This window comes from Ruditapes philippinarum, unplaced genomic scaffold, assembly GCF_026571515.1.
Source record: "Ruditapes philippinarum isolate M1 unplaced genomic scaffold, ASM2657151v2 ctg2881_1_1_1_1, whole genome shotgun sequence".
In the NCBI taxonomy this organism is placed as follows: Eukaryota; Metazoa; Mollusca; class Bivalvia; order Venerida; family Veneridae; genus Ruditapes; species Ruditapes philippinarum.
This window is the reverse complement of record NW_026859242.1, coordinates 158,804-172,286: the sequence shown is the minus strand read 5'-3', so window position 1 is coordinate 172,286 and position 13,483 is coordinate 158,804. Positions and strand designations below refer to the sequence as shown.

At 31.2% G+C, this 13,483-nt stretch overlaps 1 protein-coding gene across 2 annotated transcripts in view; it reads left to right on the top strand.

Moving 5' to 3' along the window:
- Window positions 1–11,529, top strand: part of LOC132755752 (cAMP-dependent protein kinase type II regulatory subunit-like) — a 54,508-nt gene extending 42,979 nt beyond the window's left edge. For both annotated transcript variants that reach the window (XM_060746665.1, XM_060746666.1), the window contains exons 2-3: window positions 5,053–6,707; window positions 9,692–11,529. In XM_060746665.1, the coding sequence (XP_060602648.1) occupies window positions 6,363–6,707; window positions 9,692–10,474 (1,128 nt within the window). In that variant the 5' untranslated portion in view covers window positions 5,053–6,362 and the 3' untranslated portion in view covers window positions 10,475–11,529. The remainder of the gene's footprint in view (window positions 1–5,052; window positions 6,708–9,691) is intronic.
- Window positions 11,530–13,483: the final 1,954 nt, after the last annotated feature.

Genomic DNA, 13,483 nt, shown 5'->3' with positions numbered 1-13,483 from the left:
ATTTTCTCAATTTTGTCTGAAATTGCTTCAACCAAAAAAGTAAATTAACAATATTGGTTAAAAATCTAAATATAATATGCCATTAAATGAACAGATGCTAACAGAAATGACGTAATGTTGGCAATAAAACAAGTTTTATAGTTTTATTTATTTTATGTTGTAACAGAATGACGTTCAAAAATCATGTTTTACGTTTCCAGATTCAGCTGTAAAATTAAATTGATTTAGATTATTTTAAGTTCAATTGTTTATAACTATTTTTAGCTCTGTTTACTTAGAAAACGTCCCGAAATAAATGTTACCTTAACTCAGACAATATATCGGCTAATCTATTGAACAATATGTATATAGAAATGCAGAAAAGGATCAATAAATCAAATGTCATTGCCTTGTATTGCTTTTTGACATAGTTATGTCTTACTTATTATTCTTACAAAAGCGTTTTAATTGACATTTAGTGTCATTTCTCTGAAATCGGGCAAGTATTAACTTAAAATGAATATTAAAAATCACAAGTAAATTCATCTGACAAATTTCTACAACCATTTATTGTAATTAAAGGGTATACCCATTTTTTATATAAAAAGATTTAAATTTTAACATGTACTCAAATATACATGTAAAATCAGATCAGATAATACCGTAACTTGAAACTTAGAATATAAATAAAAAGTCACAAGGTACACAGTCAAAACTAATCGTATTTGGACATAGTAATGCCCCTGTCTTAACCGCTCGTGTTTGCTAAGTATATTTGCAAGATCCAAGGTTATTATTACCTGTTTACAGCTTTAATTTAAATTTTGGAAGTTTAAAATCTATTACTACAATGTTTTCTTTTTTCACCACAGACTATTTCTTTTATATTTATGTTTTTTCACAAAAGTTATTCCCCTTTCCACCTTTCCAAACAAACTTCTATCAAGGACATCGATGGCGGTATGACTGTAGTCACTATAGTTATAACAAGATGATCTCAGCTGGTAAATAACGTCTCTATAACTTGGTCATTTGATTTGATCCTATATAAAGTGTAAATAAGCTCATATGTGCAACACGTTATTGATTCTTTCACCCACAACAACCATAGAAATTGTTAATTTTTCAGTGATTTGCTGTTTACGGTGTGGTGTTATGTTTAATTGTGTGATATTTAGTGACACTGACAAGTTCCAGAATTGCTTTTGTAAGATTCCCAAGAGAGTTTCAGGTGACAGCATTATGTCTCTGTTATTTGAAACATGATCTACAACAGTTATTGGAAAGTTTGCGGAAATACTAGTAGTATTGTTTGAACACGTTAGTATGTAAATTTGTACTGTTACAATCACTAAGATACCTTGTCATTACCTTTGAAATGCATCGGGTTTTTTTCTATAAACGCTGTCACAGAGTCTTTAAAGATCAAAGGAATGCATAAATCATGTATGACAAAGCGGATTAAATGCTGACAGATATAAAACGTTTTTCTTCCACGATTAATGAAACAGAATAGCAATGCGTTCACTTGGAGTGTATTTAAGTCAAAACAATACTTAACCTAGAGCTTTACGACTGTCTTTTATTTTCTTTCTATGAGCAAGAAACCTTAAATTACATTGAAGTGAATTATTTAAAACAAGCATTTTAAATTATTGTAATTTGATTGTTTCAATTACTTCGATATTTGTAAACCCTGTTGGAACTAAATGATAAGTCTTTGCCACCAATATAATGATAGGACAGTCTGCACATCTGTGCAATCTAACTAAGCTCTAAACTGTTGGTTGACAGATGTTCAGGATCACCTTGATTGTTTTATTTTACCGGCTTCAAAGTTTTATATTGGTATCATCAAAATATATTGTACACTTTTAACGAACGCTAGAAAAATCCATTTAAGAAGCTCAGCGGGGTAAAGGCTCACCTCCTATGAGCTAGCGGGATTGCTGATTGCATAAAATAATCCAAGTCGGATTCAAACCCACGGCTGTGTGAGGCGAATGATTTGATATCAGCGACTCTAACTTGTCGGCCACAGAGGCCCCTGTATAAGTCCTTACCACATTGATTTCTTTATCAATATTTTAAACTTTGCGGTTTTTCACTATTATACAAGTCTGTATTTAATACACCGGTACAAAAATTAAGGGAACAACATCGAAAGTGAGTTTCGTTTTTTACCTGGTATTTTTAGTATATAGTTTCTACATAACAAGGACTATGTTTAATTTTAGATAAAACATTCAGATTTGTCACTATTGTCTCATAGACATGATTTTAGCCTGAGCATTTTTTTTATTATTTTACTATCATATTTTTGGTTTTTGTTTTACAACAAACATTAGCAACCGCACTTCAAGGTATTGATCATATTCCCACGTGAGTGTCATGTGACAACATTAACTTTGTTACTAACGCCTATATTTGAAAAGCTTTCTGATTATTATAAAGGAGTACATCATCACGCTTTAGCAGTGTTTGAAGAACATTATTCCTCCTTCGTCTTTCTATTTTGTCCCTGAGCTTTTAAAGACTGAAAGAATGTAAAAGCGGTCTTTGTCAAAGATAAAGTATTACAGTCAGGCGTAACTTCATTATTATTATGATTAATGAAATTTAATATTGCATGTTCATCTGTAAATTATTAAAGGAAGTATAATGCTTTGTTTCTAGCAATACTGTTGATGTCTTTTATATAGCAAAAACTTAGGAAATACATTTGTAGATGATAGTTTTATACTAGCACTTAACGTAATTGCATGATATATGCCGTAATAGAATTTATTACTTTTATTTGTACAATTGCTTCTTGAATTATTGATTTATAATTTGTATGTTGGTATTGTTGGTAATAGTATTCTTATGAGCGGGAGGTGAAGAATGATCGGAAGATATATCCATTCATATATATTTTATATATTTTTTAAAGATTTAGAAAAAAATGCTTTACAGGGAAGGTTGGTGGTAGGTTTTCGCTTTTGTTTTCAAGTATTTGTGATAAAAAAACGTAAGTTAATATTTATTTGAAAGCCTTGAAAATGAAAGACAGAGGGTGTAGGAAAGGGAGCGGTGACCGTGTAATTGGGGTATTTGCGTCGCAATCCTAGGATCGCGGGATCAAGCCCTCTTGAGGTCACTGCCATGTCCTATATAACTCCGGTACTGGTTAGGTTCAGGAAAATTAATCGAGAGTGTCGTAAATAAGATTTAGACCTTCATTATAATTATAGCCAAAATGAATGTGATTAAACTAAATAAATGACAAAAGTTCAGTTCACAATCGCTCCTCAACGCACCAATAAAGCTGCATGCCCCCAGCTATAGTAGTTCAAGATTATTAAACTTGAGATAAATGTAATTAGATTTTGTGGAAAGTAAAAAAGATTTAAGTAATTATTTACATGTTTTGTGCCATTAATGACTAATGTTGCTGTTTTTATCACCATATTGCTATTGCGTGACTCTCGCATAGTTATCCAGTAAAGAGTTAGGGCTATTTTGTCATATTTTGACCACCTTTTTATGATTTACGTTGATTGTAAGTGCCGTTTGCAATGTGTTGATATTTTTCTTTTGTTTGTTTAACAATATTTCACTTTTAAATACATTTTCAAAAATGTTCATGAACATTAGCATGTTATCTGGAGGCATGCTGCTTTAATACTTTTAAATAATATATTTATTATTATTTTATTCAAGGAACAACACGCACGACTACTTTAAGGTGAATATAAGTGTTTTAGCTGAATATAGATACAATAAATTCAATAAAGTTACTTAGATCAGGAAGACCTGGTTAATATAAACGCCAAAAATCCATGATGAAGTATTCAAAAATAACAACAAATGTTTCATGTAAACAGTTTCAAAAATTGGAACAAATTCCTCTAGGATTTTATCACATAATTTATTTTAACATTTTGTAGTTTTTCGTTTACTTTCATGTTTCCCTCTAACGGTCTATATGTCTTCATTACGGTGATTTGATCTGCTTGTAAATAATGTATAGCATGTGCTACGTTTCTAATTCTCTTTTAAAATATAAAGTTTATATCTGAAATATATCTTGTGTAATTTAATACAATCTGTTGAAAGTTTAGATTTTTATGTGAATGTGAAATAGATACGACACGGAGAAAACACATTTGACACTACTTAAAGACATGTTAAGTTTCGAGAAATTTAAATATTTTTCAGATTAAGATCGCTTCAATATGTAAATAGAAGTCTTTGTTTGTTTGGAGGTCTTTTCGGGTTTATTTTATTTTTAATTCTTTATATTTATTTATTTTTATTATTATTTGTTTTTATTATTTTGTTGTATGTTGTAGTTTGTGTGTGTGGGAGGGGTGTTTTTGTGTTGTTTTTCTCCCTTTTTGGGGGGAGGGGGTGTTTTATTTTATTTTATTTTGTTGGGGTGGGGGTTTATAATTTCATTTTATTATTTTATTTTATTATGATTATTTTTTTTTTATTTTATCTTTTTAATTACGGGAAGTAATTAATACATTGTGCAGTTACACTGTATCATGTGTATCATATCTGTATTTGTGGACTCAAACTAGAATGATTTTTATTAAAAAAAACAACGACAGTTTACCTATCGATATTGCACAATATATGTTCTCTTAACAAATGTACAAATGTATTTCTGTTTGTGACTCGAACATTCTGCTTAACTGTTAGAACAACAATCAATTTAGTTGCCACTTTTACCAATGAAATCATTTACTCCTCTATTCGATATATGGCCGTATACCATGTATAGCATTGATGTTTTTATATCAGATATACCATGATACAATTTAACTAGTTATTGACAAATTTTAATGTATAAAGTATCATAGAATTATTCTATGATAATATTGATTTAGCGAGACGTTTCACTGATACTGGTAGATGGATACAAATTTTATCTCGCTTTTCTCTCTGGAAATACGTTCTCAATTATTGATGAAGACGAAATAATACCTCATAAAACAACAGAACCACCGTGGCTTGAAACAGACGGCATACAGTATACATGGCAAGCATTTAGTATAAACATAATTTCGCTTTATTTATTTTCAGATAACGTTTAGACGTACGGGCAAGGCGTTCTTCAACTTTGAAGTGGAGTAAAACAGGAAGTAAAGTAATTATAAACCTTTTCACGGCTGGAACAAATGGAAAACCTTTGAATTTATGTGGAAATGTTACTTCGTTTGGGGAATTTATGAAAGCAATTATAACTGTGTGAATTTAAACGTTTCTACAAGAACTGATGCGTTGAACTTTACAGTCTAGGCAAACGGAATTAATCATTTAAAGGCAAACAATACTATTAAAACAACTACAAAAACACAACACAACAACATAAAAATCAAAAACTTTTACCATCTTTATTTAAGGTTGTCTTAAACCTGACTGTGAAAAATGAGTGTGTTCTGATAATTACCTGATTACTCTTGTAGGCATTAATCTTGTTTGAGTGCCATGATGCTCCTTTAACTGCAGTTTCATCACATCGATTTTATAAAGGTCGATATCACGAAAGAGGCTGCGGAACAAACTCTGTGAAACTCAAATTGTAATGAGAATCTAGTGTGAACGTTGCTGCTTCTGAATTAAAAAGAAGTGATTGTTTGGAAATAATGTTACATGAATAGATTGATTGTGTGAGCTGCATAATTGATAGAAGCAATAACAATTAAATCTGATCGATAGCTTGTGAAAGAATTCTTTACAAAGCTATGATAAAACCCGTTCATTTTATCTAAATAGTAGTGCGAACTACTATCAAAACGTGTGTCCGATCTTTTCATCGATATAGGCAAGTTAACAAAATAATTAGGACCCTGTTGTAATTATTTTGTTCTTCGATAGAAAAGGATTGAAAATAAATACTCGCAGCAAGGAGAATTTTCCGCTTGCATACGCTATCAGATGTGACTTTGATGTAGGTGAAACAGCCTCGTAGATATGTTATGACGTAAAGACTCGTGATTTCTATGGAAATATTATTTTATTAGATTCTTTAAAAAGGATCGTTTAGACATTTGTAACGTAAACCTGTGCATTGGAAATAGCGGAATTAAAGGAGAATAAAGGGATTCCATTACTATTCTCATTAATTTATTGAAGGAAATATGAGAATATTATTTGAGCTTTGAAAAGGAAAACTGATCCAAGTAGCGACGGTATATAAAAATTCAGTGATTTATGATGCCAATGAAATTCATATTGAAAATCATCTTTTAGATTATTTTTGTCACGATTTACTGAAAGTTTTACTTCAATTATACATCGAACATACTCATCATTATATCTAACTGTGCTTTATATCCAAGCTTTTAAATATTTTTCGGATTAATCAAAACTGGAATTAAGGTGTCATAAAGATGAACCTGGAAATACCTGACGGATTAGGTGATCTCCTTCGGGATTTTACGGTTTCCGTGTTACGTGATAGGCCAGCGGATATCTATGATTTTGCTGTTGGATATTTCACGAAGGTAAGAGAAAATCGACGACCTAAAGCTGTCCCTATGTATGTCATTGTTGACGACGACGAGGAAGCATCTGAGCCTGACAAAGATAACTTCAAGCCGAAATGTCAGCGATTAAATCGGTACGGTAGACGACAATCAGTGTCTGCTGAAAGGTATGACCCGGAAGAAGACGATGATGATGAAGAAAAAACAATTCATGCTAAGACAGATGAACAAAGGGATCGTTTGACTGAGGTAAGCGTTTAAGGAATTGACTCAGTGTTTGGGTGTTACCATCTGAGAGGTTTAAAACGCTCAATTGAAAATACCGTCACTTTGAACTATTAGTTTTCTTCTGATAATTCCGTTATAATATGTGAGTGTTATAGCATTAAAGATAACAGAATAACTGCCATTAGTAATTTGTTTTTATTTACTTTTGTCAGTTTAAAATGTATTTTTTCCCCTCTTCTACCAATTTTTGTATTTTTTTAATACTTGGCAAGTTATAAATCTTACAGAGACAGCAATATTAATAGTACAAAAATTATTATGATGTTCCTTTCATTTAATCAAATCCACACTGGATATTTATCGGATTATTATGGAATAAATGCACGTTTACCATGACATATGTATAAACATTGCTTGGAGACGCGCGTTATTTTGAGCTTATCTCTACAAAACTCAAATTATTCGACTTCAACGGCCCTACAAAATTCTAGGTATTATAATTCACCTTCAAACTAAATCTTCTGACAAAAATGATTTTTGACATCATTTAAAATTTAATTTGTATTCTACAGCTCATTAAACGAACAAATTTATATGTGAATTGGTCACATAAAAAATCAATAAAAGGAACATTTAAGTTTAAATGAATGTAAATTTGATCAAGTATTACAGTTTTGTCATTATTATTAAAAAAGACATGAATGTATCTATTCCGTATCCAAAATAGTTGTTTAAAGATAGGTTATACTGAAAACTCTAACGTTGACACAATTTCCTGTATTTTTAAAAAGGGACCAACTTAATTTGACCGGTAACATAGTTTTTGCATTAATCAAATTAGACAAATTAAGTAAGAATTGACTAGATTTTATTAAATTCCTGCAAATAAAATCATTTCACCCAAAGATGATCTTAATATATCTTTAACAGCAGTACATCCTATGCATTTTTTAAACTCCTATTGTAAAGTAATTTTCTTTCATAATTGTAAATTTCTACATAATAATATTGTAACATTTACAAAAACAATGCAGGTTAAGTAAAAGGTATTATTCTAAACTTCTCAAAAAAAATGTTAACTAAACTTCTCAAAGTAAAATAACGACAATGCGAAGTCTTCTTCAGAAAAAAATTGACGTTTATAAAATAACAAATGACAAATGACGCAACGTCCGTTTAACTATACGCTAAACAGAACGTGACGTTAACGCGGGAATAAAAACTTTGTGCAAAAGCTTCATGAAAGTAAACCTTTGGTTGCATTTAAAAGACCTAAAAATCTAAAAGACATTCTCGTTAATTCTAATATTAGGTCTAATAACAAAAATGCGAAAAGTTCATCCAAATGTAATAGAAGTAGATGTACACATTGCAGCTCCATTTTTGAAAGCAATATATTTAGTAGTACTAATAAGTACTAGTAAGAATTATCATGTAAATAACAATACTGATTGTTCTACGAAAAATGTTATATATCTTGTCACTTGTGATAAATGTAAAGAGCAATATGTTGGTCAAACGAAGCAACAAGTGTCTAAACGCATGAATAGCCATAGGTTTGATATCAACAATTTTTCCGATCCGTTATTTTCGGCCAATGTCGCTACACACTTTAATAAAACCAATCATTGTATTAAGGATTTTAAATTTATGCCTATAGAATGTCACCGATGATATGGAACGCTTATTACAAGAATCATACTGGATTCATAAGCTTAACACATTATCTCCTAATGATATGAATGCAAAAGTTTTGTACAATATATAACTTTGTCATTATTGAGCCGGTATACATATACATGTAGTATGTTTTTTTCTCATAATTATCAAGGTTTTTATTTATTTTTTTTATTTATTTTATTTATTTTTTTTTTTTTTATTTTTTTTTATTTTTATTTTTTTTTTCGTTATTCATAGGACATATTTATAATCAAAATTCTTAAAGACTTACTTGTCTTTTTGATTTTGCATTCTTAATCAAATTTTTAGTGTCTGATTATTTAAAAGCATTGTGTACTTAAATGTTTTCATTGAACTCGGTTTTAAGCACGATTTTTCGTATTTTTTATTTTCTTTTGTTCCTCCGAGATTTTGACTCAAATATCCATATTACTGCGTTTCCTATTTACTCTTTCGTAACGCTAAGACTGCATCTTTTAAACGAAGCGTGCGAGAGGTCTTCTTGCAGTGTTTAATTGTTCAAATGGCGGGAAAGTAAGAATTTCTGATTGGTCGAATTGCATCTGCGAACAATAGCAACATCGGCTAATTCCGTCAGCGTCCGGATAAACATTAATTAGGAACAATCGGCAAAGTGTTGAGCAGCAAAATTGTCTGTACACGATTCACTCGGTCATATAAAAGTGTTTGGTGATATTGTAGCTATAGTGCTAACTGTCTTTTTTCTTCGAAACATGAAATAGTAAAACTCAGTATTCAGTAAGCCATTATCAATTTAAGCTCTTAAAAGGATTAAAAACGGAATAAACCACTGTTCGTAGTGTTAAATGTAACTTAAATGAGTTTTTCTGATTTTTCCTTTTACAGATTCGTTCACCTCGATGTTAAAATCTTTCGTTTTAGAAAAGTCATATTTTGAAGAAGAACATGCGCAGATTTTTTTTTTTGTAAACTGGTTTTAATGATTAAGGCTTTAAATCAGATTCATTAACTTCAAATTGATTCTACAAAAATACCGTCGGCAATAATTCTCAACACTGTAGGGAGATCTGATGGCCTCTCCAATAATTCAATCATGAATTGTTACAATTTTTAAAAAAATGTAATCGTGTTAAAAAAGCATCAACAGAGCCATTCAGAACAGGCTTGATCCCTTTGTATATTTCGTTTGCAAGTTTTTATTATAATTTACGCGGTAATGTTTAAATATGATATATTATAATTAATACGAAAAAAATATTATATTTGCTTTATTATCACTATTTATCAAAATTTCATCGCTTTGGTTCAACTTGGTTGCAAATTACTGTTTTTTACTTTTTCAGGCTGTAAGTGGTATTTTGTTATTCCGAGCTCTAGAGCCAGAACAAATGCAAGATGTCTTAGATGCAATGTTCGAAACGGTTGTAAATCCAGGGGATTTTGTTATAAGGCAAGGCGATGACGGTGACAATTTCTACGTCATTGACTCTGGAAAATATGACGTCAGTGTAAATGTAAATGGTGAGGAGAAGAAGGTCCATACATTTGAAGACAAAGGAAGCTTTGGTGAGCTAGCTCTTTTGTATAATATGCCAAGGTCGGCATCTGTTATGGCTGTCACAAAAGGCTCACTTTGGGCAATGGATAGAAATTCCTTTAGACGAATCGTTCTTAAAAGTGCATTCAAGAAAAGGAAAATGTACGAAGAACTTCTTGAAAATGTTCCAATTTTAAAATCTCTTGAGCATTATGAAAGGTCAAATCTAGCAGACGCATTAATGTCAAAAACTTTTAAAGATGGAGTGTGTATCATTCAACAAGGTGACGAGGCAGACGGAATGTTTTTCCTAGAGAAAGGAGTAATACGGGTCACAATCATAAATCCTGACGGAGTAGAAGAAGAATTAGGTCAACACTCTAAGGGCAAATATTTTGGAGAGCTTGCTTTAATAGAAAATCAACCCAGATCAGCAAATGTTTACGCCGTGGGTGATATCAAAGTTGCTTTCCTCGAAAGAGAATCATTTGAGAGACTTCTTGGGCCATGCCTTGATATTATGAAAAGAAATACTGAGTTTTATAAGCAGTATACTGAACAACATCCTTTGAAAAGCAGATGTGACTAATTTAGAATCAATGAGCAACAAATACTGTTTAGAATCGAATAACGTTTTATATGATGACGTATTAAGGTTGAAATGAAACTCGGAGAGACTGAATGTACCATACTCATCAAATAAGTACACAAACTTCGTTACGAGCTCATAAATGTGTATTGTTTTACATGTGCGTTGTAGCAGACGCCTAAACAACGGCATCTGGTATGAAAAAATTTCCAATGTTCACAACCAAACTACAACCGTGACCAAAGGTTGTCTATAAATGATCGACAGAGACAAAGGGTGCCAGACAAATTTAATAGATTATTTGACACAATCAATCATTTGCACTGAAAAGCTAGGATTTATTACAATTATATTTGTTTGCATTTTACTTGAATATGCGTTACTCTCAATTCCAATTCTATAGTGATTGTTTAATCAGTGATGATTCCATTAATTCAATCATTAGGACATGGCAAATAAAATCAGAACTTTAGAAATGCTTTACAAGAATAAAAAACAGCAGTCTTGTGTTTTCTATGAAATTTAAATTAACATATTCATCTATTATATTGTGTATATGACTTTCGGAAAGACCTATCTTCTATTTATGTAAATGCCATCGATTTATTCTTTATAAAAACGCAATCAAAAGCTCAATGAATCATTGGATTTCTTAGTAAGGTTGTTATGTATTTCTTTTTTTTACAATAGAACTAAAATTTACTACCATAGAGTAGCTGACTATTTTTGTTGTAACATTATTCATTTGTCTTGAATAAACGAAAATCAAATTCTTTAAAATTAGAACTTTATAACTGAGAACTTTGCGTTAGTCTATGTTAAAATAAAAAAGTGGTACAATAATATATGAACAATAGTTGTGACATTTATATAATTATTATGATTAAAAATACTTTCTTTAAAATAGCATTCTGAAATATGTACTAAACTTATTATGTCACTGAGAAATAATGTTTCTTATAACTTAAGAATTGACATGGTCCTATAGTTGAATCTTTGTTTTAGTATGTACATTGTATTTCAAATTAACATAATAAATCACATTATGATATGTACATCTTTACACGTTTATGTTGTAAATGGGTTAAAGAAAACAATTACATAAATTTCGTTGAAATATTTTTTCTTCGTGTATATAGATATTTTAAAACTATCATAATGATGTTCGCACGATTAACAAATACTTGTTCACAGTGTACTTGCATTCAGCAAAATATTTTCCTGTAATCATTTTCAGTATATCATCATTGCAATGAGAATTCATGTGATGTAAATACAAACAAAAAACAAATGAGCCGCGTCACGACAAAACCAACATAGTGGCTTTGCGACCAGCATGGATCCAGACCAGCCTGCGCATCCGCGAAGTCTGATCAGGATCCATGATGTTCGCTACCAGTTACTCTACTTGTATTAGGGTTTGTAAGCGAACAGCATGGATCCTGATCAGACTGCTCGGATGCACAGACTGGTCTGGATCCATGCTGGTCGCAAACCCATTATGTTGGTTTTGTCATGGCACGGCTCAAATATAATTGATAATCTATAGACAAACAACTTCTAAATAAAAGCTGCATGGTTTGATGTAAGTTTTATTATACCATTACATTGATTTCTGTTGATAAAGTGCAGGCCTGATCAATTTAATTACATCAGTCACCATCAGCTTTAAATGTAGCAGACAACTCATCAATACATATTGAACTAAAATAAAGAGAATGGATATACGTTACTAGTTTGAAAATATTAAACTGATAAACTTTGAAACAAACAGAAGTTCTGAAGATTATAGTTTCTCTTACATCTGTCTAAAGACATTTTTGGACTATTTCATATCAGCATATTACTGCGCGCAACATGAACTCGAGAGGTTGTTTCATTTGAAATATAAAGAAAAATGCATACATATATTGAAAATATGATAAATATAATACCAACAAGTGTCTGATATTATTAAATTTATCAGGTTTAGCACAAAAAATGAAGGGCTCGGCAGATCCTCGCCCTTTTTTTTCTTTGCCTTGCCTGATATCAGACACTGGCATAGTATTCTCTGTTTGTCATCCTTATAAACCTGTATACTGCAAAATATTCCGTTAGATATCAGCAATGGATTATATGATAACGATAATCCATCATACCACATTTGAGCCGACACGACAAAACCAACGTAATGCGTTTGCGACCAGCATGGATCCAGACCAGCCTGCGCATCCGCGCAGTCTGATCAGGATCCATGCTGTTCGCTTACAAACCATATTACAAGTAGAAAAACTGATAGCGAACAGCATGGATCCTGATTAGACTGCGCGGATGCGATGCACAGGCTGGTCTGGATCCATGCTGGTCGCAAACGCATTATGTTGGTTTTGTCGTGACGCGGCTCATTTATGTAAAATGCACATTTTGATATAAAAAAATTTGAATTAAGGTAAAATAACCTGACAGTTTGGCATCATCAGTACAATTGAGATACCAATATAACTATTCTAAAGTTTAATTATTATTACGGAGTGTATAACATAGCAAATACCCTCTTTTAACCAGACTTGAAAAAACGGTGCATTAAAACGAACAATTTATATTATTAATCGATCTGCAATACTTCAGGTTTTACATCACATTTATTGGACCAATTTGCCGGCTGCTAGCGCCAAGTATTTTTTAATGATAGCACATCAAATAAATAATTCAACTTTGGTGTGTAAAAATTGACAAGCAGCAAAATGTATGAGCTGCACAATTAAGCAGACGATGGATAAATCAATATTTTTCTGTATAAATAAATAATATCAAAATCATGTATTGCACTTACTTCAAAGTACATGAAGAGATGGGATAAATGGAAATGATAATTGTAATTATTTCTATATATGTACATGGTTTCTAAATCGAGAACATAAATACTACTTTGAAAACATGGTAAGATATTGTCGAATGGATTTCACAATTTTATCATTTCTTCACAAGAGTTTTATGAATTCTAAATTTGGAGAGTCACTGGTTTAC